Source organism: Musca vetustissima, unplaced genomic scaffold, assembly GCF_032173495.1.
Source record: "Musca vetustissima isolate MV318-11 ecotype Yass unplaced genomic scaffold, APGP_CSIRO_Mvet_v1 utg5761, whole genome shotgun sequence".
NCBI lineage: Eukaryota > Metazoa > Arthropoda > Insecta > Diptera > Muscidae > Musca > Musca vetustissima.
The window spans coordinates 189,398-214,042 of NW_026880060.1; the positions used below are offsets into that span (position 1 = coordinate 189,398).

Genomic DNA, 24,645 nt, shown 5'->3' on the forward strand with positions numbered 1-24,645 from the left:
TCAAATATTTTCTACAAAGAAAAACATGGACCCATAACGAAAATATATATTTTGACCATTCAAACTCCACAAAATACCAATAAAATGGGGGATAGCGTTATATGGCATCAACCCCCAAAAAGGGGACCAATATTGACACAATATTAAATTACAGTCAAATCGTTTGAAAACGTGGAAAAAAATTCCAAAATACCGAATATTAGAAGTACTTTTCCATGGGGTTTCACAAAAGCTTAGACCGATATATCCCACTTTTAATACCAACAAGTGAAAAAGCGTTAAGTTCGGCCGGGCCGAACTTTGGATGCCCTCCACCATAGTTATACTGTCAGATACATTTAATGAAAATATAGGGAACATACCAAAAAGTGGGTATATACCGATAATTCTACAAACCGATTTATGTAAACCATTATGTACACCAAATACAAACTTCAGCAATTTTTAATGGGGATTTTTCCCAAAATCTGCAAGATCCAAAAAGTGGACTGATACTGATAACGCATGGTAAAGTATAAAATCCTAAAACTACTGTAATTTAGATTACAAAGTTATATGAGGCTATGCCTAAAGGGGGACTAATATTGATTACATAGTGTAGGAAAATAGTGAATATTTGGGCATATCATTATATGAGGGCTATGCCTAATTAATGACCGGTATATGCCAATATTGAACCCAATATTTTAATTGTTTATCTCAATTTTTTCCTTCAGGAGGTATCACTATATTGAGGAGATGCCTAAATGTCTGCCGATATATTTCATTATCGTCATGTTTGGGGTTTCTTTTATCACAATACCTTTAGAAGGCGGAATGCTTGCAACAGATGGCTAAATAGTCTTTGTAGGGTAAAAATTGACTATTCCCCGTAACGACTAACCAACCGCAACACACGGAACAAATCATTTAACTATTTTAATATAAAAAGGGGGGTTATATGGGGACTACCCATAAAAAGGGGGTGAATATTAATAATTTTGGTGGGGAGATTTGTTACCATATACGACTACAAAATAACAAATTTCAGCGAATTCGGTTAAAAAACGCGTTCAAGAACCTCAAAATATCGAAAATTGCAGTAACCCTCCGAAAAAAAAAATTTTCTGCTACCCAATAATAACAGAAATTACTAAATTACAAATTGGAGAAAAAATAAGGTACCCTTATATGGGGGCTACCAGAAAAAGTGGACCTATATTTATAATTTTTAGTGGGGAAATTTGGTACCCAATAAGAACCTAATGTACCAAATTTCAGCGAATTCGGTTGAAAAACGCGCTCAAGAACCCTAAAATACCGAAAATTGGGGGTACCCTTATTTAGGGGCTACCCGAAAAAATTGACCTATATTTATAATTTTTAGTATAGAGATTTGCTACCCAATAAGAACTCAATGTACCGAATTTCAGTGATTTCGATTGAAAACCGCGCTCAAGAACCCTAAAGTACCGCAAAATTGGGGTACCCTTATATTGGGGCTATCCGAAAATATGGACCCATATTTATAATTTTTAGTGGGAAAATTTGGTACCCAATAAGAACCCAATGTACCGAATTTCAGCGAATTCGGTTGAAAAACGCGCTCAAGAACCTCAAAATACCGAAAATTGGGGGGTACCCTTATATGGGAGCTATGCCTAAACGTGGACCGATAAAGCCTTCGAACTTGACCTGCCTGCAAACAAAGGACGACTCTATGCAAAATTTTGACGATCTATCTCAATTCGTTTAGACGCTAGAGTGATTACAACAGACAGACGGACATGACTATATCGTCATAGAATTTTACGCTGATCAAGAATATATATACTTTATAGGGTCGGAAATGATTATTTCGATGTGTTACAAACGGAAAAACAAAATTTACTCCATACTATGGTGGAGGGTATAAAAATCCTAGGAGAGGTACACGTATTCTTACTTACTTAGCTGGCTTGTGACAGCACATTTGTTCCATAAGCCGAGCTTAAAAAAGAAAACATTTAGCTTCGCTTTTATATGCCTTCCATGCCGGGGCATCCCCATCCATTCTCACAACATGACCTAGCCAACATAGTCGTTGCAGCTCGTTACGTCTGTCTATCATCGTCGTCATGGTTCATTCGACGATGATATTCAGATCGGCCCATAGAGCTTTCGGAGAATTTTTCTCTCTAAAACCCCAAGAGCTGTCTCATCTGCTTGCATAAGTACCCATGCTTCAGATCCATATAACAGCACGGGTAGTATCAGCGTCTTGTAAAGTGAGAGTTTGGTCTGGCGGGAGGTGGCCTTGTTTCTAAACTGCTTACTTAGACCATAGTAGCATCTGTTGGCCAATACTCTCCTTCTCTGAATTTCAAAACTGAAGTCATTAGTACCTCGAAGCTGAAGTTTTCAAGTTCCACAGTTAGTCCGAGTCTACTGGACGTCTTGCACGTTGATACCATCGGCTTGACCTTTTCGCCATTTACTGCCAGTCCCACTTTGGCCGACACCTTCTCAATTCGTTGAAAGGTGGCTATTACCTCTCACAATTATGTCGATGTTGTCGGCGTAGGCGAGTAACATGTGCTGTTTGGTGTACAGAGTGCCATTTTTGTTCACATTTCCATCTCGTATGACCTTTTCCAGCGGGATGTTAAAAAGGTCACACAATAAACTGTAGCCTTGTCTGAATCCTCGTTCGGTATTGAAGGACTCCGAGAGATCCTTCCGACTTTAACTGCTGAACTTGTGCCACTTAAAGTTATCTTGCATAGCGGTATTAATTTTGCAGGAATGCTACATCTGAACGGATAGGCATGTAGAATGTGGCTTTATATTCGACGAATAGGTGAATGTGTCAATGTGTTTTTATCGGGTCATTTTAGGATTTGGCACAGAGTGAAAATCTGGTCAATGGTGGATTTGCCAGGTCTGAAGCCGCATTGGTATGGTCCATAATGTCATTGACCGTTGGCTTCAGTCATTCAAACAGCACACTGAATAGCACTTTATATCCGATGGGAAGGCGACTTATTCCTCTATAGTTGGCACATATCGTCGTGTCTCTTTTTTGTGCACGGGACACAGAATGCTGAGGTTCCAATCATTGGGCATGCTTTCCTCTAGCCAAATTGTACTAATCAGCTGGTGCATACTCCTTACCAGCATCTGACCACCAGTCTTAAATAGTTCGGCTTGTAAACCATCGACACCTGCTGCTTCATTATTCTTTAACCTATTGATTGCTATTCTGACCTCATCTTTGCTAGGTGGTATACACTCTATACCGTCATCTATTATTGGTTCTGGCCGCTACTATCTGATACCAGAATTTTTTTCAAATTTTTTGTAGGGAGTGGCAATTCTTTGCCATTGTACTTCTATACCATTATCGGGACAAAAAGTGCTTTCGTCAAGCAGGTGGGTAAGTTGCGCTACCTATTGTGTTTGCAGCTTTTCGACGTCGAGTTTCTGTGTTGTGTTATATCGCACCTTTTTTGCTACATTCAGACGAGTGCGAACCTTGGCTGCTACAAGGTAGTGGACCCATATCGTTGCTTGATCACGAGGAATCCAGGTGAACTTGTGTATATGGTTTTTGCTGCCGCGAAGTCAATCAGCCTCATCCCGTTGCCGGATGTTTCTTCATGAAGGCTGAATTTTCCGACAGTGATGCCAAAAATATTTTCTCTTCCGATTTTTGCATTAAAATCTCCTAGCAGAATTTTACTGGGCATAGCCAGGGCAGCGGTCATATGCTGTTTCTAGGCGCTAGTAAAAAGTCATTGGTAGGCTTATCTATCTATCATCCCCTACGCCACCTATATTTATAATTTTCAGATCTATATTTATAATTTTTAGTGGTGAGATTTGGTACCCAATAAACGTGGACCAATATAGCCCATCTTCTATTGTGACGTGCCTGCAGACAAAATACGACTTTTTGAAAATTAGAATTATAAGTATCCTAAAAGTACAAAAATGAAAATTACCGTCGGAGTGTATGATTGGGATATGTACGTAGTTTTGAAAAAATTGGTACAATTTGGATTTTGGTTAACCGAAAGAGCAGGAATAATAAAAATTGGAGGGTAGGATTGGGGTATGGATGAAGTTTTGGAATTTCATACTTATGGGTACTAAATTTTATACAATTTGAATTTTGGATGAATCGTTAGAACTGAAATCCTGAAATTTGGAGTTAGGATCATTGTTGGAGTGTAGAATTGGTGTATGTTGGATGTTTTGTAAATGCAAGTTGGGAAGTGGTGTTGATGTATGCAAATGGCTTTAGAAATTCGTACTTATGGGTAGAAAAGTGTTAAATGATTTAATATGGTACAATTTGGATTTGTGTGAACGGATAGGGCTCAGGTCCTACAATTTAAATTAAAATTACTGTTGGAGTGTAAGATAGAAGAAGTTTTTAAAATTGTACTTAGGGGTACGAAAAGTACTAAAGGTACTAAATATGGTAGAAGTTGAATTTGTGTGAACAGGCAGGGCGGGAGTCCTAAAATTTGGAATTAATATTACTTTTGGAGTGTAGGATTGAGACATGGAGATAGTTTTGAAAATTCGTAATTATCTGTACTTAATGGTACTAAATTTAGTACAATTTAGATTTGGGTGAACGGATAGAGATGGAAAACTTATATTTAGAAATAAAATTACTGTTATAGTACAGGATTGAGGTAGTGTTGGAAATTCGAACTTATAATATCAAAAGTACTGAATGGTACTAAATATGGTACAATTAGAATCTATGTGAACAAATAGGGCTGAGATCCTGAAATTTATGATTAAAATTACCGTCAGAGTGTCGAATCGGGGAAGTTTTGGAAAATCGTACATACATATACGAAAATTAATAAATTATACTAAATTTAGTACAATTTGGACTTTAGTGATCTAGAATCCTGAAAATTTGCAACCAAAATTGGTACCAAATCTGCTACAATTTGGATTTTCGTGAACAGTAGAAATTCGAATTTATGTGTACCAATAGTACTAAATGCACTAAATTTGGATTTGGGTAGTTGAGAGAGCTGGACAAATTTGGAATGTGGGTCACAAACGGAGAATTAAAAAGAATACCATAGGGTATTTGGTACTAAATTTTGTGAAAGTAGAAGTACGATTGATATATGGACATAGTTTGAAAATGTTTGCTTATGTGTGTTCCAACAGATAAGCAAACATTTTCAAACTGTGTTCCAACACATAAGCAAACATTTTCAAACTATCTCCATATATCAATCGTATTTCTAATTTCACAAAATTTAGTACCAAATACCCTTTGGTATTCTTTTTAATTCTCCGTCTGTGACCCACATTCTGAATGAAATTAAATGTAGAACCTGCAGGTGTTTCCTAACAGCCCTACCTAAATTTCGACTAGCTCGTTCGACGTTATTCACAACAAAGGTAAAACACATGTATTTATATAAATGTTATCTTTGTTTCACAATAGCATATACAGTGAGTGTAATAAGTATTTTGCCTCAATACAAATTTGACAAAATTCCAATATATACGCCTAAAGCCAGCATACTAAAGATGTAAAATGAATTATGTATGATGGGATATGTTTGTGGACATATTTAGATCTTATTTCTGCAAGAATCACTGCGAAAGACCTGTTGGTCTAGAAGATATCGGCCAAAATCTATACCAACCCAAAAATGATTATCACAAAAAAGTATTTTGCTTTTTATTATTATTTTTGAAAAAATCATTATAGAATATACGCTTTGTCTTTTTATAGTTACCATTGCGGGTAACCACATAATAAAAGCGATTTGGCGATGATTCCAACAAACCACGGCATTTTTTCGCGAATATTTTAACACATTTACGTTCAATACATTCTCCAGCAATATTTCATTTAATATTTGGTAATTTATCGTCCTAATCTCAAAGTGAGAGTATTAAATATGGTCGTCGCGGCTTCAAAACATCCCAAATAAGTTTAGAATAATAAAAAGGAGGCTTTGCAAAATATATCGCGAGGACAGGACCTTAAAAACTATTAAAACCAAAATCCGACAAACAAATTATTTAAAAAAATATCGCGAAACGCAATTTTTTTGACTTTGAAAACTTTATGGTCCATTAATATTGATCTAGGAACCAATATATGCGATGAAAATAGCAATGAGGAGGTCAGATTCAAAGATATGAACGGTTTTGTGGCAATATAAATACATCTTATTTCGAAAATAAATAGATCGACCAGTTTATTCACTGCTGCATTTTATTCGCAACTGATGGTGTTAATCGGAGATAAAATACAGAATGCGTATTCGCCACCAGCAACCACAGTTTTTCAAAAGACAAAAGTATTTGACGAATAATGATGTTTTCTCCCAACTTCATGTATTGTTTTTTATTACTATTGCTTTTGAACTGTTCATATCTTTGGATCTGACCCCATTATTTCGAAGTCAGAAAAATTGGGTTTCGCGAATTTTTTTAAATAATTTGTTTGTCGGATTTTGGTTTTAGTAGTTTTTAAGGTCCTGTCCTCGCGATATATTTTGCAAAACCTCCTTTTTATTATTCTAAACTTATTTGAGATGTTTTGAAGCCGCGACGACTATAGTTAATACTCTCATTTTGAGATTAGGACGAGAAATTGCCAAATATTAAATGAAATATTCCTGGAGAATGTATTGAACGTAAATGTGAGAAAATATTCGCGAAAAAATGCCGTGGTTTATTGGAATCATCGCCAAATCGCTTTTATTATGTGGTTACCCGCAATGGTAACTATAAATAGACAAAGCGTATATTCTATAATGATTTTTTCAAAAATAATAATAAAAAGCAAAATACTTTTTTGTGATAATCATTTTTGGGTTGGTATAGAATATCTTCTACCAACAGGTCTTTCGCAGTGATTCTTGCAGAAATAAGATCTAAATATGTCTACAAACATATCCCATCAGACATAATTCATTTTACATCTTTAGTATGCTGGCTTTAGGCGTATATATTAGAAATATGTCAAATTTGTATTGAGGCAAAATACTTTTTACACTCACTGTATATCATATCAGAGTCTTTCGCATTTAAATTTCATAAAATGGCCTTCGGGACTTTCAAGCATAGAAGCCTTTTTTCGCACATTATTAAATATACCCAATTTATGTTGTCAATTCATAAAACTATTTTTCTTTTTTTTAATTTCTTTATTTTATTGTTTATTTATTTTCATGTCTCTATTTATTTTTTGTTTGTTTTTAAATTAATGTGTCTCACAAATCTTTTTCAAAGATATTGTACTTAATAATCAAAAATCAAAAAAGTCTGTATATATAATGAAATAACTTAAAACAATCCTTCTTTTTTGCATTTACTCATACATTCATTTAATAGTAATAATAATAGCTGTGTTAATTTGATTTGTGATCGAGTGAATGAAAATACAACTTTGATAGATGTTCCGACGCCTTCAACTTGTAAACATTGTTTTTTTGTTTCATTTGAAATTGCTTGAAATTGAATTTAGTTAATTTTAAACGATAATATAGAATTTAAATTAAAACAAAATTTACAAATACAATAGACCACTGGCGGCAGCATGAGCCATCAGAGTATTGGCAGCTTGTTGGGTTTCCAGTAGCAAACGAGTTTCCTTTAGCCAATCGCTGGCAATTTTGCGTGGAGCGCCTTGCAAAAGGTTCATGTATTTCAAGGCCATCATTAAATCGCCACGATCAACGAAATACCTGTTAAGATAAAAATATATATTATATTGAAGATTTATTTTAACGGAAAAATTCTGCAAAAATTTGAGTTCTGCAAAAGTTCGAATGAGTTATGACCAAACTCTATATGTGTAAGTTTTTACATTACCTAGCTCTATTCAAAATGTCATAGGTGTCCAATTTGCTATAGTCGAATTTCTTGTTTTGTAGTTCATCTTGAGAAATGGGATCATCGGGAGTCAAAATGAATAGGGATTGCAGATAGGACAACATATATTTGGGTAGGCTAGCTCCTTCCTCAGGAACCAAGGCTAATTTACGTGCTACACGTTCTACGTTCAAGAAACGTTCACGCAAAGCATCTTCGGGGAATACACCGCGCTCTTGGGCTTCTTTGGGTAGATTTTGTATGACAACAGCAACCAATTCATCACCCTCTAAAGAAAGATGTGAAACAATAATCGACATAGATATGCTGAATCGATTTTCTATAAACAAAATTTACTTACCAGCAACTTTAGTTATGGCCTTGATTTCTTTCTTCAATGGACGCAATTTGTTTTTCCAATCTTCACCGGGTTCACCAGTCCTGACAGTTGACCACAAAGCTTGGCAGGCAGCCCACAAGGCTTGAGCTTGATGAGCTGAGCGCTCGGATTCGGCACGAGCTTTAAGTAAAAAATGTGAAAAATGTTATTGTTTGAAATGTGAAAATAATAAATTAAAATATAATTTAGCAAGCAAATCATAATGCCTAAAATTTATGTTTGTTTTTAAATAAAAATTGATACTACCTCTTAACTCAGCATCAATTTCTTATGGCAGCATTTAATGAATTTATGTTTATTTAATTGTGTATAACATTTTTGTGTAACAAATTGCCTTACCTTGTAATGCAGCATCCATGCCACGCAATTTACCCAACATGGCAGCCAATTGCAATTTATAGTTGGCCTTTTCAGTTGCCAATTTATCTTCCAATTCCTTGGAGTAGTTACGTTTCAATTCACTTTCCCGCATGCTGATGGCATCCTTCAAATGATCCATATGTGCTTCAGCTTGTTGTTTCAAATGCTGGCGCAATTGCCTTTCAGCATCGGCACGAATTTGTAGAATTTTCTTTTGATTTTCAATTGCCAATTTACGCTTTTCTGCTTCCAACAGATATTCCAATTGGGCCTTAACAGCCTCGGAATCACTGTCGCCACGCAAAGCGTCAATGGCACGCTTCAAACGCAATTCTCCATCTGTTTGCAAACGTTGCAATTCCTTTTGCAAAGCCAATACATGCGAGTAGGCATGGGTGATGAATAAATCCAAATCTTCGGAAGACAACAGCAATTTCTTCTCAGCCAAATTTAAACCGGGGAAAATCGATTCAATCTCTTCAACGAAATAGTTACGAGCTTTTTCAACCTAAAATAATTACGGTAAAAGAAGAAAGGTATTTATTTATATAAGTAGTATTTGAAAGATCTGTAAATTAACTTACATTTCTCCAGTATTTTTCCGACATACTAGCAAGATCTTTATTCTTATAAAGTTCATCCTTGACGGTGTTGATGTGATCAACCAAAGTCTTAATTTTATTACGGGCAGCCACTATTTGCTCATGGTTTTCAGGTTTTGCAGCCTTTGCCAAAGCAATTTCACATCTTTCTAAAGAAACAAAAAACGAACATTTTAAATTTAAAAATTAATTCCACAATTTAAAGGAATTTATTATATTTACCAATCTTTTCCAAAGCCTCACGAGCCAATTTTTCTGCTGTAGACACAGAAGAATCGCGAGCACTTGTCTTATTCTTCAATGTGTTCCATGTTGAGGCATCAACATTTTCAACAGCCTGATCAACAATGCGGCGGACATCATTATTGAAGCTATATAAAAAATTATAACATCTTTAAAACTATACATATATAGATGCTGGGAATGGATTTACTTCTTCAAAATATCAATGGCCTTGTTGTATTCTTGTACAGCCACAGAAGCAGCAACTTCCACAGCATGTTGCAATTCTAATACATCAGAGGGCAATGGTTCAACAGGTTTGGGAGCAGGTTTAGGCGTTGGTTCACTAACTTTAGCAGCAGGTTTGGGTTCGGCAGCTTTGCTGGCTGGTGTGGCAGGCACCTTTAAAAGAAAGATATGACTGTTATTGATGAAATTAATTTCATTAATTATATGATTCTTACGGTTTTTTGAACGGGAGCTGCTTTCTTGACTTCTTCTACTTCTGTAAAAATAAAAAAATAAAACATATTATTAAATAAAAAACTTTAATTTATTTTATTCCACTCACTCTTAGATTGTTCTTTCTCCTTATCCGAACCACCAAACAAACCAGTCACACTCGATGTGGCATTTGTAATGGTTTTCGATACACTGTCAAATTGTTTTTTAACACTATCGATTTGATCGTTAATACCTTTGAATGGATCTTCTTCTTGTAAAGCGACTTTAATAAGCTTCTCGGCACCGGGCACATTTTGTTCGAGTGTTTTTCGAAATTCTTTGTCGTATCTGAAGGGAGATATTAAAATGAAAAATTATCAACATGAAATAACTATAATTTATGTTAGATCATACTTCGCATATGATATCGCACCACCGACAACAGCAACTGGTGTCAATAGGACAAATAATTTACCAAGGCCGGCTTCCCGTACATTTGGTGGTAAGCCATTACTGTTGCTATATTGTCTGCGTGTTTGTTGTTGCAGAGTTCTCTGGAAAAATAGAAAAATAATTGGAATTGAAATAATTTTAAATGAAACAGGTCGGTTTTCGTAATATTTTGTGGTACAATTTGTTGAGGTTTAAAAATGCTTTAGAAGATTCACGATAAATAGTTTTTTAACAATAATTTGCAATAGCAAGGTTATTATTATACAAAAACGAAACGTATTGCCTTTAAATTCTGGTAATTCGGCATGTGTGTCTACATAAAATCGGAAAAATTATGAAATTGTGTGTAATATCGGCGATGTGGGGATGCATAGCTTCTTTACAATAGACCAGTGACCATGTTTATTCGATTGGTAAGGAACCTGGATGTAGAACCTCAAACACTAAGCGGAGTCCTACCTAAAACAATGATGTCTATGGGTAAGTAAGATGAAAAGGTGGCTGACATTGCAAGATCAGGACTCTCTTTTTAAAATAGGAAAATAATGAAGTGAAATACTGCCGTCTATGTGAGGATGGAGATGAGATGGAAACGATCGAACATCTATTTTGTTTATGCTCCAAAATTCGACATTTTTTGGTAGACATAAGATAAACAATACTTCCGTCTATGTGAGGATGGAAAAGAGCCGGAAACGATCGAACATCTATTTTTTCGATCCTCCATACTTCGAAATTTTTTGGTAGACAAGAGATAGACAATCCAACCTTTTCCCCTGAAGTCGTGTGCAGCTTCACCCAAAAATTGCCATGACCGATTTGCCAGCCCTATTCCTTATATCTTCCTACTTATTTTTTTATATTTCAATCTTTTTTAGGTCCCTTTTCTATCTTTCTCAGATCTTTTTTTTACTCATCTCATGCCACTTTTCTAACTTTTTCAGGTCTCAGATTTTAACGACTTCTACACGGTACGTATTGCCTTCGACGAAGGATAGATTTCGTTCCCTAACTGTTCTAATGTCACGTACTCCATATGGTTGGTAGTTGACTAATGAACCAGTCAATCTCTCTCCCCTTTATTTGCAAATTCGTTTTCCGAATATAAGCGACCAATACAACTTAGATGCAATTTTAAATATTAAAGATTGAATTTCCAATTTTGTTAGTATATCTGATTTCATTACCACCAAGAGAAATGGAAGAGTACTGATAACGTCGTTTACGACATACATGGAGAATATCGATGTTATTAGCAGGGATAACAACTTCAACATATTTTACCCAGTCCTGAACTGTTTTGTTAAAGTTCTGCAAGTGAGATTTCACTTGCTGTTGGTCTCTAGAAGAAACAGCGAATATATTGTTTGCAAATACCTAACACATTGAGTACCTGCATGTGGCAGCCTCTAGGACCACACGACAACGTACATGAACCACCTCTTCAACTGCATTCGCTCAGGCAGTAGAGCAATATCGCGTGAATACCACAATTGGAGACCACCCCCATTCATCGCAGCAGAGTAGAAGCAGCTGCCAAGGCAAACACGAGTAGTCTTAGCTCAACTAAGATCAGGATGGTGCAACCACCTCAATTCATATTGGGCAAGAATTGACGGCTCGATACCTAACACATGTCCTGCATGTGGACTAGGCCACACGACACGTTACACCTCTTCAACTGCCCAGCTAAGCCGACTCATCTATCGCCGAATTCACTTTGGACGCAACCTGTTAAAGTTGCAACATTCTTGAATTTGGAGGTAGAGGAAGCAGAACCAGACGATGAATGACCAACAACATGTATTCAGTTGCTACAACAACAACAAAAATCGAGTCCTTGTTGACGTTCTAATATTTTCAACAGAAAGTTAACGTAGATATTATATAGAACTACTGAGGGGTGAAGACAGACAGGTGTTGAGAGGACTGGTAGCAAAGATATGGGTTATACCTTCCACAAAGCATGGATTTTTTCCTTGTTTTGGTATTCGGCAGAGGATGGTCTTTTTCCAATCATTTGGTATTATTCCGTTTTTCATAATATTGTTTAATAATTTGAAAAATGTATTTTATAAATGGATTCCTCCCGAGAACCCTAATAATTATTGCAATCGATGCGTCGATAAGGACATTAAAAAAATAACTAAACTTCCCGAGGAAATTCGAAGAGTTGTGCTCATTTAGCAACAAGTAAACTTCTTATCTGTAGGACTCCTATACCACAAAAACAGTACAGATTTAAAATGCGTATAGCATTTCCACTAGATCTAATTAAAATTGTTCACTATTACTTACACGAATAATTGCAATCGAATAGAAACACCTGCAGGAAGGACGTCAACTACTATAGGTGCATAAACAAAAAGTCCGAAATCTACAACAATTACAATTAAAAACTGAGCTGAATTTCTTATCGGCGCGATCAGATCTGTCAACAAAATTTCTGAAACGTTTTCACTTCTTCACATCTGTAACTTGACTAGGTACGTATATAATCCCTCATACCTAATTTTTCTATATACCCCGAGTCTCTGCTACAGTGTGGAAGAATATTATTATATTAAATTTGTTTATACATGGGAACATTGCCCACAGTGCCAAGGTTCCATAAACAACAAACAGCAATATATAGAAGAATAACTGATAAAAATGTCAGTGTCCACTAATTTGTATAATATAAAAATCTTGCTTAAGGATTTATTCGTTAACATTTTATCCCAACACAATATCGGGCCTTAAGACTCTTCAATTTGGATCAATGTCAACCATCAAAATAAACGATGGCATCAGCTGGTACTTCACATTCATCATTCAAGAAGAAATTGACCAATAGCACACACAGCAACTAGAGCAGCCAATGATTTGCACGCTGTTGTAACCACCAATTTTTCTATGACAAACTCTTATTTTCTAACACACTGGACCCGATCAGAATTCCTTCTGATAACACCTGCAATAGATAGCCTTAACATTAATAATTTGGAAATGCTGCAGTTCCAAATCCAATGGTGACATAACAGTACGACTAATTTTCGATATTTGTGAGTGCCACCACACAGCCATACATGGGCAAGAAAGGTGAGGGGCAATGGTTATGTTTTTGCACACAATGCTACACACATGCCGTGTGAGTGTAAAAGATCTGCTATGTCTGTCGTTAGTCCCCGCAAATGAAGAAGACGTCAGCTTTTTCATAACTCACCTGCAGAGCACTTTTGCAAGGCTCCCTCAAGGCCAAACGATACATGATGGGCTAAGCGAATATTTTGTAAATTTTAACGCTAAATCAATTTTGTTTGGACCGGCTTAAAACCTCTGTTTTTTTTCGTAGGAAATCTCTTCCCGTAATCAACTTGACCAAGAGCAGCAGAATAACTACAGAGAGAAACGATTTTCAAGCAGTTGTCAAATTAACAAAAGAAGAAAAAACTAATGACAGCGTATGTCAGAAATAAGATGGGGAGCTCGTTAATGTTGTTTCGGTTCACAAAAACCGAATACGATAGAAATGGAAAAGCAAATATTTATTTTGTTTATTACAATTTTCGAAATTAATTCATCATATAAAGAAAGACAATGCAGATTCCGATAAATGAAAGACAATAGAAACTAATAAGTGATAAATAAATTTGCTTGGCCATCCAATAACCCAGAATGTATCGGTTCGTTCCATGTGGTTCAATGCATGTGTTCACTAATGGAACATAGCAACAACAATAGTAATCATATGTTTTTGACAATTGGCATTGTTCATATTTTTCGTGATTCTCCTTCACACACTGTTTTTGGTTATGTGACTCGAGGGGAAATAAACGATTCTGAAAGAAAATATAATTTCCTCAATAAAAATGTTGCGTTCTTTAATTGGAAATGGTAATATTTACATAGAAATATTGTTTAATATCTAATAACCTAAACCATTTGATATATTACAGCACTTAGAACTGGTGCAGTCGCACTGCGTTCACCAGTCGTATCCGGACCTTTGCAAAAGTGTGCATTCTCCTCCCTGCAAGTTAACACCGGCTGCAATACCGTTTTCCCCAAACTAACATTGCCAACGATCAGCGGTAATGTGCTCCAGCAACCATTGCCTCTGCAAGCACAACAATCCCGCAGTGTTACGAAATTTTCCCTTAATAAGGGTAAACGTAAGAGTGTAAAGGCTGTTATAAAACGTTTCAGACGACTTGATTGGGGTGCCTGGATTCGCACATATACTGGCCGTCAAAAGAAACTGTTCTCCAAATCGCCCGAACGTAGACGTCGTTTGCGTCAACATGTATTCACAAATTCCACTCAAAGTTGGTTACTCGACAAAATGGTAACAAGCTATTGGAGGCGACCCAAGAATTGGGTAGATGATATCTATGCTCCCTATCATAAGCGTGATGAATTCTTTGCCACCAAAAGTAAACCATTTAAGGTGTAAATAAATATGAATAGTACAGATTATATTTGTTGTTGAAATAAATGTGTTAATTATGGTAAATAATACGTAGGTATTTCCATTACTGTTTTCATAGGATGAAGTGTTTATTCTTCCCTGAGGAGAAATCGGTTCGAAATTCTGCATACTTTGTTCATAAGCAAATTATAAATAATTATATGTAATTAATTACTTACAATTATAAAATTTACTGCCGATTCATTAGCTATTATGAAAAACCACTTAAAGGGACACCATTCTCGGTGTCAACATTTTTTTTTTTTTTTGATTTAATTCGAATCTACTCTAATTCAAGAATGTCCCTACAAAATAATCCAATCGGTCCCAAATTTTGACACGTTTCTCTGGGAGTATATAGCTCTCGTATGAACTAGAATAAAGCCAATCGGTGAAAATCTTCCTTACTTTTTAACCTAGCTTGTGGTCAAAAGTAGGTGATTTTCCCAAAAAAAAAAATTCAAAGTTCCGCCATTTTGTTAATTGTTGTGTGGATTATTGACTAATCCTAGTTCATACGAGAGCCAGACATGTGCCCTTTCTAACACCGTTGCAATTTTCGGATTCTGATGTTCCAGTGAGGAGTTATCATCTCCGCCATCAAAAATAAGGACTTTTCTTTGATCACAAAAAACAACAACAACAAAAATTTTTGTAAATTCGAGAATGGGGGGTTCCCTTAAAACAGTTTTTTTTTATAAATGAATCGGACTTTAGTATACTTATTTAAGACTTTTACCCATTCTGAGCCTATTATTATTGAGATAATGCTTATTTTAGGAAAACACCGACTTTATTGTTCCGAAAAGCAACATCAAAACGATTTCCATATTACAAATATTTTATAATAATTTTAAATTGTAGCATGTTTTTTTATGCGTTCTTTACAATTATGACAAAGTCCGTGTGAAAATATTTAATTTCAAAATACTTATTGGTCGTTAAAAATCGACCTATTTTGTCGTTAGTGGTAAAAGAAAACATACATTTCTGCCTAATAAATGAACTTAGCTTAAGGGAACCCCACCCATTCTCGATTTTAATTTTTCAAGATTTTCAATGGACTGGCAAATCAATACCAATGCTTGTTAAGGTTTGTAACATTGCACACATATATTTGAAGATTTAAAAGAGAAGAAAAATAATTTACAAAAAAATTTTGTTATTGCTTTGTTTTTTTTTTTTTTTTTGTAATTAAAGAAAAGTCCTTATTTTTGATGGCGGGCATGAACTCCTCACTGGAACATCGGAATCCGAAAATTCCAACGGTGTTAGAAAGAGTACATGTCTGGCTCTCGTATGAACTAGGATTATTGACTTCGCTCTAAAATTAACAAAATGGCGGACCTTTGAAAAAATATTTTTGGAAAAATATTTAAGGAAGATCTTCGCCGATTGGCTTTATCCTAGTTCATACGATAGCTATACACTCACAGAGAAACGTGTAAATATTTGGAATCGATTGGGTTATTAGTTTTTGAGTTATCGTGCCCGCCATTCGCAAAAGAGAAAACCCCGTTTAAAGTTTGGGAAGCCCTTTAGCCGTCACTTGATGCTGACACAATAAATCGGCTATATCTTCAAGAGTTCTTGAGATTTTCACTTGAAATTTTGTAGAGACATTCTTGAATTATTGTAGAATCGAATTAAATCAAAAAAAAAAATTGTCCCCGAGAATGGGGGGTCCCCTTAACGAAATTTTAAACGGATATATATGATCATATTAATGAAGATTATTTAAGGTAATTGTGATATATATCCAGTGACAGGATTTTTTAGTTATTTGAGCTTAAATGCAATAGATGCCAACTTCCAGTATATACCGACATTAGGAATACTTAACATATAGTTTGCATTTATTATTTGAATCCGTTCGTATTTATAAATATGTCCCTATGTAATGTTGCAGGACATAACTTCATTAATTCAATATTAAACAAGTAAAAATGTGGTAGGGCCGGCCCGAACTTTATTTATACCCTCCACCATGTGGTGTACATTCAAAGTTTCTTTAAAAGGTCCAGTTGTCCATTAGTAGTAATTTATGTTTTGAAGAAATTAAATACCAAATAACACACACGAAGTTTGGAAAACCAGACCACCATACCAACAAATTAGCGAAACCTTTGTATGTATTTTAAAACATTGACCTGATGTTGAAAATTTTCTGGAAAGTATTTTTTATTTGAAATGGTGAATTACAGCCACTTCGAAAATGTGGCTAAACATTCAGAATACAAAAAAAGTTATGAGAGGTTATTTCCAAATATAACCCTACATCCAAAATCTTTTGTAAAGATTTTTGTGTCTTATGATAACTTGGCATTCCAATTTACAGTCGTTTCGTAGGTGAAATTCAGCGAAAGCCAATTACAGCCACGTCGGTTGGAAAATTTTGCTAAGTTAGAAAATTTGGCTAAAATGTGGGATCTATATCAAAACATGGACCATGGATCTACATAGATGTATGTCAGCCTTCAAATTACAGCCCTTCGGGCTATTGTTTTAGAATATGAGTCAAATATGTTCATGCCAATTCCACCCGATTGAAAGCCACTAGGTTTTAAAAACAGTTGTGTATTGCACTTTCCCCCGTCAGCCTCAAGCGGGAAAGTATTGTCAAAAGGACACAAAGACTAACAATTTCGGAACTGAATTTATTTTCTTCGGCTAATCCAATATATTGCCTAACCGTGGATATAACGAATTTCTATAAAGAACTAATTTGTTTGCCCCCTACTTCTTCGCTATAACCGTACTTTACTGTAGAATAAAAATTAATTAATAGTGTTACGAAACTCAAAATTTAAATGTTTTTAATGTTACAACCACGTAGTAAAAAAGTTGAGTAAGAGTTTGGACTGTTTTAAAAAAAATTGATGACTAAAGATGACAGATTATAGAAATAGATTACAAATAGAGGACATAGATTTTATAGATGAAAGTTAGTTAATAAAGATGATTTTCCTCTAAAAAAGAGCACCTTATATAGGGACCCTCGACTATCCACTACATGTCATCTATAAAGATTTTTTTGGGCTGTAGTTCGTTCTCAGTTTTTCTATCTGGACTTCCTGACTTCGACTTCGCTATTTATTTTAGTTTCAGGGTGCTGTATTAGAAGTCAATTCCTTTTAATAGGATTGTTATAGACTCGACTGCACGATAAATTGTGTATGCATTATGTAAATCCATTTGTAAAATCTGAAAATATTCTTCACAGAGAGATATTCTAGTCGATCTTCTTGTTGTCCTATCAAAATTTAATTTTTAATTTATTCCCTTCTTGAACGTAACAATTACGAATAAAAATACGTCATACGTTATACGCCATGAATAAATTGTATGTTTATATATACACACACACATAAAAACAACCCTGATGCTATACAATTTTCTTTCAGCATTTGTTCTATACACATAACATAAATTGATAATTTGATATAGGCCATCAACAAGTCAGGTTGGCCGAGCGGTCTAAGGCGCCAGATTTAAGCTCTGGTTCCCGAGAGGGAGCGTGGGTTCGAACCCCACACCTGACAAACTTTTTTCAGTTTTTATAATTTTTTATTTCACAATATTTTTATTTATTTTCATTATAGATTTTTTGTTTTCTGAAATATAAAGAAAATATAAACACTTCTATAAATTATAAGGATATTAAAAGGGGGATTTAACCACATAAAATATATTCTTTAGAGTGGTCAAACGAAAGTCACCAGAAACAAGTTGAAAATTTTTTTAATCATTAGATGAATGTATATAAATTGTATCATTCCATTTACGTATTTGGCCCCAAGGGCGAAATCTATATAAATTAATCCTCTAACTGGCTATGTTTTTACACACTACGTCTAAAAATTATTTTGGCGCTAATTTTTAATCAACTAGAAAATTTTCAATGCCTTTATTCCTAGCAAGGGTAGAAATTCATTCAGTATCTAGGTAATTCTGCGTAGCAAAGTTTTTATCGCCTAATGGCGGGCTTGCCGGCTATAGGGTTGATGAAAATCGGTTCATATTTTTATGTAGCTCACATATTTAATTTGCATGTAAATAAAACACTCATTATGCTACATCTGTCCGATATATTTGAACTTTTGCACAGACGGCTAAATGAAGTCTATCGTATAATTCAAACATAGATTTCACAGCTGGCCTAAATTTTATTTGAATACATTATGTTTTGGTAGTTTAATCCCAAAAGCATATTTTACAAAATGGCAATGTGCTGTATGATGGCCCGTTTGCCTTAAGTCCGTTACTTAACTAATGTATTAATATAATTGTTATTGATTGCTTTTTCAAATTTTAGATTTTCTATTTATTTTACATATTATTTGCTCTTTCATAATTTTATTAGATATAACACAAACTTATACAAAAAAAATAGATTAACATTTTATAAATGCACATTGCTTAAAACTTTATATTGATTTTGGAAATCGAAAACAAAGAAACAAATATATAAACAGTTTACACAGGATGTCCAGCAACTGGATAGAACACTGTCACATTCTAATTTAGGGGGCAACAACTTTGTTCACCAATTTACCCAAACATTGGATTTCACTTTCAATAACATCACCAGGTTTAAGGTATTCGGGAGGGTTACGATACATGCCAACACCTTTGGGTGTACCAGTCAATAGAATATCACCAGGTTGCAATGTCATTGATCTGAAAGAGAGAAAGGAAAATATTTGTTAATTTATTTTCAAAATGATTAAAGCAAACATTTCAACTTACTGAGACAAACGGCTAATCATATCATCAATTTTGTAAATCATATTGTTGGTGTTACTGTGTTGTTTTTCAACACCATTAATTTTGCACACCATTTCCAAGTCATGTGGATCTTTAATGAGACTTTTGTGTACAATCGATGGACCAATCGGTAAGAAGGTATCCATAGATTTGCCAATTAAAAATTGTCCACCATTACGTTCCTTTTGCCAGTCACGTGCTGAAATATCTTGAGCAACACTATAGCCAAAGATATAGTCCATAGCCTGTTCGCGGCTAACATCTTTGCATTTCTTGCCAATGATGACAGCCAATTCAACTTCCCAATCGATTTTCTATAATGAAAAGGGAAGCAAAAATGATATGAAAAAATTAATACTTAAATATGTATGTAAATTAAAATTAAAAAAATATGTGAATATTTTGTATTTCATAATTCGTCCTAGACTATTTTATAAAACTAAACAATTAAATATAAGTGAGTTCGACTATTCCATCTGAAGTAGGAAGTTGAAAATCCTGCTTAAATATACTGAATCTATAAATAATAATTCTGTAGGCCAGTATCATTTCAATTTTTTTTATTCATTTTGGAGTACTTTAGCAATTATTATCTATAAAAATTATTTTATCGCAATGACATCTACCGTGCATTTCTGATTTTATTTAATTCTGGCATTATCTAATAAAAAATATGCTAATATAATTTGTTGATGTTTATACAACTAAATATATGTGTGGATATGCCTACTATATATATGTATGCCAATCACGCTATGTTTGTTTATTGCATATCATTTAGATTGCTTCTTTTCATATTCAGCTGATAATGTTAATCAAAGGCTAGCAATTCCCATAAAATAGCAACATTTTTGAATACTCTTCTAGAAAACAATCAGATACACTCAAGCTGTAAATATTCAAATGGGCTAACTATTTGTTAAGTATGGAAAGAAACTGGATCTTATTTTTGATCCCAAAACACTAACGTTATAATTAATTCTGAATATAGGTATGTAAAAAATATTACTTACATTTGTAATTTTATGAGCAATAACATTACCCCTTGGTCCAACCAGAGTATTATTGAATTTACTAAAGAACATTGGCTGCTTTGGTGGTTCCTTATTTTGTTCCTCACAATGATCCTGATAGTTCAAGCCAATGCAAAGAATCTTCTCGGGATTGGTAACAGGTGGCAGCAACGTAATCGAATCATTCATTTCTTCACTTTTGAAATTTTTCAATTTCTCTTCCAATTCCGAAATGGAATAATTTTGTTTAATAAATGAGACCATGTCATTTGAGACGCACGATCCACTGGATAATTCCACCAAAGAGGTGCCATCTTCCGATACGACACCCAAACGTTGGCGTTCATCATTTTTACGTAAGAATTGTACAAATCTCATTTTCGGTACCTGTTTCCTTTAAAGAAAAATTCCACAAAATGAATTGAAATATTCTTTTATCAACCAAATGAAAGTAATAAAGTCTATGCGATCTTTCTGTCATATAGGTACGTACGTTTCACAGCTGTAGTAACGCATACAACCAAAGCCGGGGAGAGATTTGTGCGTGTGTTGTCTCAAAAGTACTCCAAAGACTCTCAGAGAAACCATGTTTATGCAATTTGGCTAATCAAGTATTTTGCTAAAAAAATTTATTTTAACGTTTTATTTCTACTACATTTATCTTGTTGCACTAGATTACCTTATTAGATGTTTTTATTAACGGTAATTTTTTTAATTAATTTAACTAGAAATTTTGAGTTTTCCGATTATCCTCAAACACAAACACCGGAAAATTAATTTGCTATTCACATGGAAGTGATAACAAATAATTGATAACAAATGGTCGCATATGACGCAGAGTTGCTTCAAATGGTATGTATTTTACCGTTACGTTTGGAATGAGGACATATGAGTGGTGTAGAGGCCGTCTTGCTAAACTCTGGTCCATTCTGCTTATGGTGTTTTTACACGATATGTATTTTACATATGTGATGTTACTTTTTTACACATGGAAATCGAATTCGTCATGTGAAACATACGGAAATTTCAATGTGTCAAAAGGATATACAATTACATATGTATTTTTTTCCGAATAGGACGCGCTCTATTTTCGTATGTGAAACATAAGGAAATCAGCTGTTTGAATGAAACACATTGTTGGAAGAAAATATTTCAATTGTAAGTCAAAGAAAAGGATTAAAAGGCAACAATTACAAATTATTATTTCGTTTGTAGATGTTTAATAAAAAAATGATGTTGATTTAAGAAAAAATAAAAGTGTTTTTTTATAGGTTTCATTTCATACAATGTAATCATGGTACAATTATAAAAGGTAACAGCAAATCCCAGCTGATTTGATTCCAACGTAATACTAGTGTCAATATGAATTTGACAAATTATGTTTTTAAAAATCACCCAACAGGAAAATTGGGAACGGATACAATTTGAAATTGTTCATTGTTAAATGTGCTCCCGTATTCAATTTACTCAATCTGCCTGCTGGGAAAGTTTCAGAAAGCAAATCTTTCTTGAAGGAATAACTCGCTATTCCCAGCATTTTCATATGTGTTACACATATATATGGCAATGGCTCAATTAAAGAAAAGATGTGGAAGCGATAGAAATATAAATTTGATAGATTTTCATTCATGTTTTTCAATTTTTATTTTGAGGATTCGAAAATATTCCATTTTCAAAATAAAAATAATTTGATGATAATTTGTTTGTTTGTTTACATTTTTCTGTCAAATGAGTTGACACTAGTAGAACTTACAACAACAAATTTCCATGTGGTTGTTGTATCGTTTTTTGTACAACAACACTTGCTGTTACCTTTTATTATTATACCATGCAATGTAATATAAAAAATTCCAGCATGGCCAATAACTTATATTAACTTATATATAAAAAAATCCAAACAAAGAATAAACTAAATAAATTAAAAATACATAACAGTAAAAAAAACCCTACAAAATGAAATTTAATGCTAACAGATTCAAAAAAAAAGAACCCCAATCCACTGCACTTTACTTACCTTTCGCTAAGAAAAGTGGAGAGGAAAGGAAGCATAAGAAACCCTACATGAAAGTAAACTATATATCCCTAGCACCACAGACACTAAATTTCATATGTACCAGCGCATATGTACAGTATTTTTCGGTTAATTGCACATCAAAATTTGCACAAATGTTCGTTCAATTAACCGAGGAATCAATTATCCGAACCCGCTTAATTGAATAGTTGGTTCAATTACAGTAATCACGTATAATTGGAACTACTAATGATTTAAAAAAAAAAAATCCAACGTCAAATACAAATTACGCTTTCTCGAAGTTTTTCCTTAGCCATAAACACATGTTTTGAATTAGTAAAGATGCCACCTAGTCTTTTCACAAATTATGTCAAATATGTATGTAAAAAAATGACAGATTATTTTTTAATTATTATTGTGCAATTAACGGTGAAAAGTAAAGGGAAATTTATTTTTGATGACATGAATTTTGAACCAATTAAGCGGGAAAATCAATTAACAGAGTTTAGTTATCCGAGAAAATTTATATGTATATTCCTATGAGATATTTGTTGCCCCATCATGTGGTTCAATTAAGCGTGGAAACCAATTAACAGCCAAGAATTAAAAAAAAAAACAAAGTAACACTATGCAACCTGTAATCAGCGATTTCATCAAAGCCAACTTAATCAAATACGAGACGAATGCACAAACAGTTCCCTCCTATACGCAAAAGTGGAAGAGGTAAACTTACGAAGGCTCAAAGGGAGCTGATTCCACAATCTTACGACTCTAACTACAAATTATCTTTCACAAATTACAGACGAAAAACTCGGATACAACAACTGAGGGTTCCGAGAGGATCTCCACATCACAAACCTACTACACAGCCGTAATTCAACATTTCTCATAATTCTATAATAACACAAAAGGACATGATGACTACGACCCAAACCATATACATAACGAACAATGGATTTAACAACCTTTTGAAGCCGATGCAAATGACCAGAGTTAGAGCCCGAAATTACCTCCAGACAATAGTTTACCTGAGCCATCAACAACGACCTAGCCACCTTCACCCTAACGCCAAGAGGCAAATATGCTTAGACACTATAAAGCTTCCTAAGCTGGAATCGCACACGAGACAACAGAAGATCAATGATCGAAAAACTATGTTTGACAGCAATAATTACACGCAAGCACTTCATTTCATCAACAATATTAATAGTAAAGGAACTAACGCGAATATTAGGCATATAACCGTCATAGAAACAATTGAAAAAAACAGCCTCAGTCTTATTCCAATTTATATCAAGACCATTGGATGAGATCCACATAGAGAGAGATTGCAACGTTGTGTTAGCCAGATTTTCCAACCTGGCGAGATCAACACTCATAAAGAAAACATGTATGTCATCCGCATACAAGAAGAGACTACAATTACTATCAGTAACAGAATCCATGATGTCATTAATGAACATATTAAAAAGTAATGGGCCCAGCACAGAATCCTGCGGGACTCCACACCGGATTAGACATTTCCACACAGGGAAACATTTCAAAATTGCTCTCAGAGTACAAAATAATTTGAAAAGTTCCGGAACGCAAATCTAGTAAATATGTCAAAATTAGATGGCAATACTTCAAAATCAACATAACAGCCAATCAGAAGTAGGCATTCCTGTCTACCATTTTTACTTGACCAAATTTCTCGAGTAAAAAGTTTACAAAGAGAAAGCTATTTTGTTTGGTACTCTCTTAAATTTGAGTCAATGTTTTACCAGTTTTGTGGGTTGAGGAACGGTTTTCGAGTAAGAAGTTGCAAAACATGTAAAATGAGTAGATTCTTTTAGGTTCTGGAACGGAACTGGATGTCGACTTGTGGCGCAGAAAGTTCCACCACACAAGAGAACCATAGGATAGGACGCGCCCTACCAAGGTGTTATACAACTAGTGTATAGTCGATGGTTTTAGCTGGGGCTTTTCCAATGAAGTTATTGAATGCATGAAATGAATGCAATCATCCCTCTCTTCGCCCGTTACTCAGCGTTCCTATTCCATCGTAGTTGAACGTCCAGGATTGTGACGAGGTACTTTGCTTCAGGAGACAG

The 24,645-nt window shown here is 34.5% G+C and overlaps 3 protein-coding genes and 1 non-coding gene across 4 annotated transcripts; 2 read left to right on the forward strand and 2 right to left on the reverse strand.

Annotated features, from left to right (window-relative positions):
* Positions 1–7,518: 7,518 nt before the first annotated feature.
* LOC133325392 (MICOS complex subunit Mic60) lies at positions 7,519–13,625 on the reverse strand. Its single transcript, XM_061534163.1, has 11 exons — positions 13,517–13,625; positions 10,273–10,412; positions 9,986–10,206; positions 9,879–9,919; positions 9,626–9,816; positions 9,415–9,563; positions 9,175–9,341; positions 8,570–9,098; positions 8,192–8,350; positions 7,831–8,119; positions 7,519–7,703 (listed from the first exon to the last, which is right to left on the reverse strand). Exons 1-11 carry the CDS (start codon positions 13,559–13,561, stop codon positions 7,526–7,528), a joined length of 2,109 nt encoding a protein of 702 aa, XP_061390147.1. The 5' UTR covers positions 13,562–13,625; the 3' UTR covers positions 7,519–7,525.
* A 537-nt stretch (positions 13,626–14,162) lies between these two features.
* LOC133325398 (large ribosomal subunit protein bL35m) lies at positions 14,163–14,751 on the forward strand. The gene is made up of 2 exons (XM_061534168.1): positions 14,163–14,187; positions 14,250–14,751. The coding sequence occupies exons 1-2, from the start codon at positions 14,163–14,165 to the stop codon at positions 14,744–14,746; spliced, it is 522 nt and encodes a 173-aa protein (XP_061390152.1). The 3' UTR covers positions 14,747–14,751.
* A 3,468-nt stretch (positions 14,752–18,219) lies between these two features.
* On the forward strand, positions 18,220–18,303 carry Trnal-uaa (transfer RNA leucine (anticodon UAA)). Its single transcript has one exon. It is a non-coding gene; the product is annotated as a tRNA-Leu (tRNA).
* A 979-nt stretch (positions 18,304–19,282) lies between these two features.
* On the reverse strand, positions 19,283–21,163 carry LOC133325389 (fumarylacetoacetate hydrolase domain-containing protein 2A). Its single transcript, XM_061534159.1, has 4 exons — positions 21,035–21,163; positions 20,542–20,935; positions 19,511–19,842; positions 19,283–19,441 (listed from the first exon to the last, which is right to left on the reverse strand). Exons 1-4 carry the CDS (start codon positions 21,127–21,129, stop codon positions 19,285–19,287), a joined length of 978 nt encoding a protein of 325 aa, XP_061390143.1. The 5' UTR covers positions 21,130–21,163; the 3' UTR covers positions 19,283–19,284.
* Between the last annotated feature and the right edge of the window lie 3,482 nt (positions 21,164–24,645).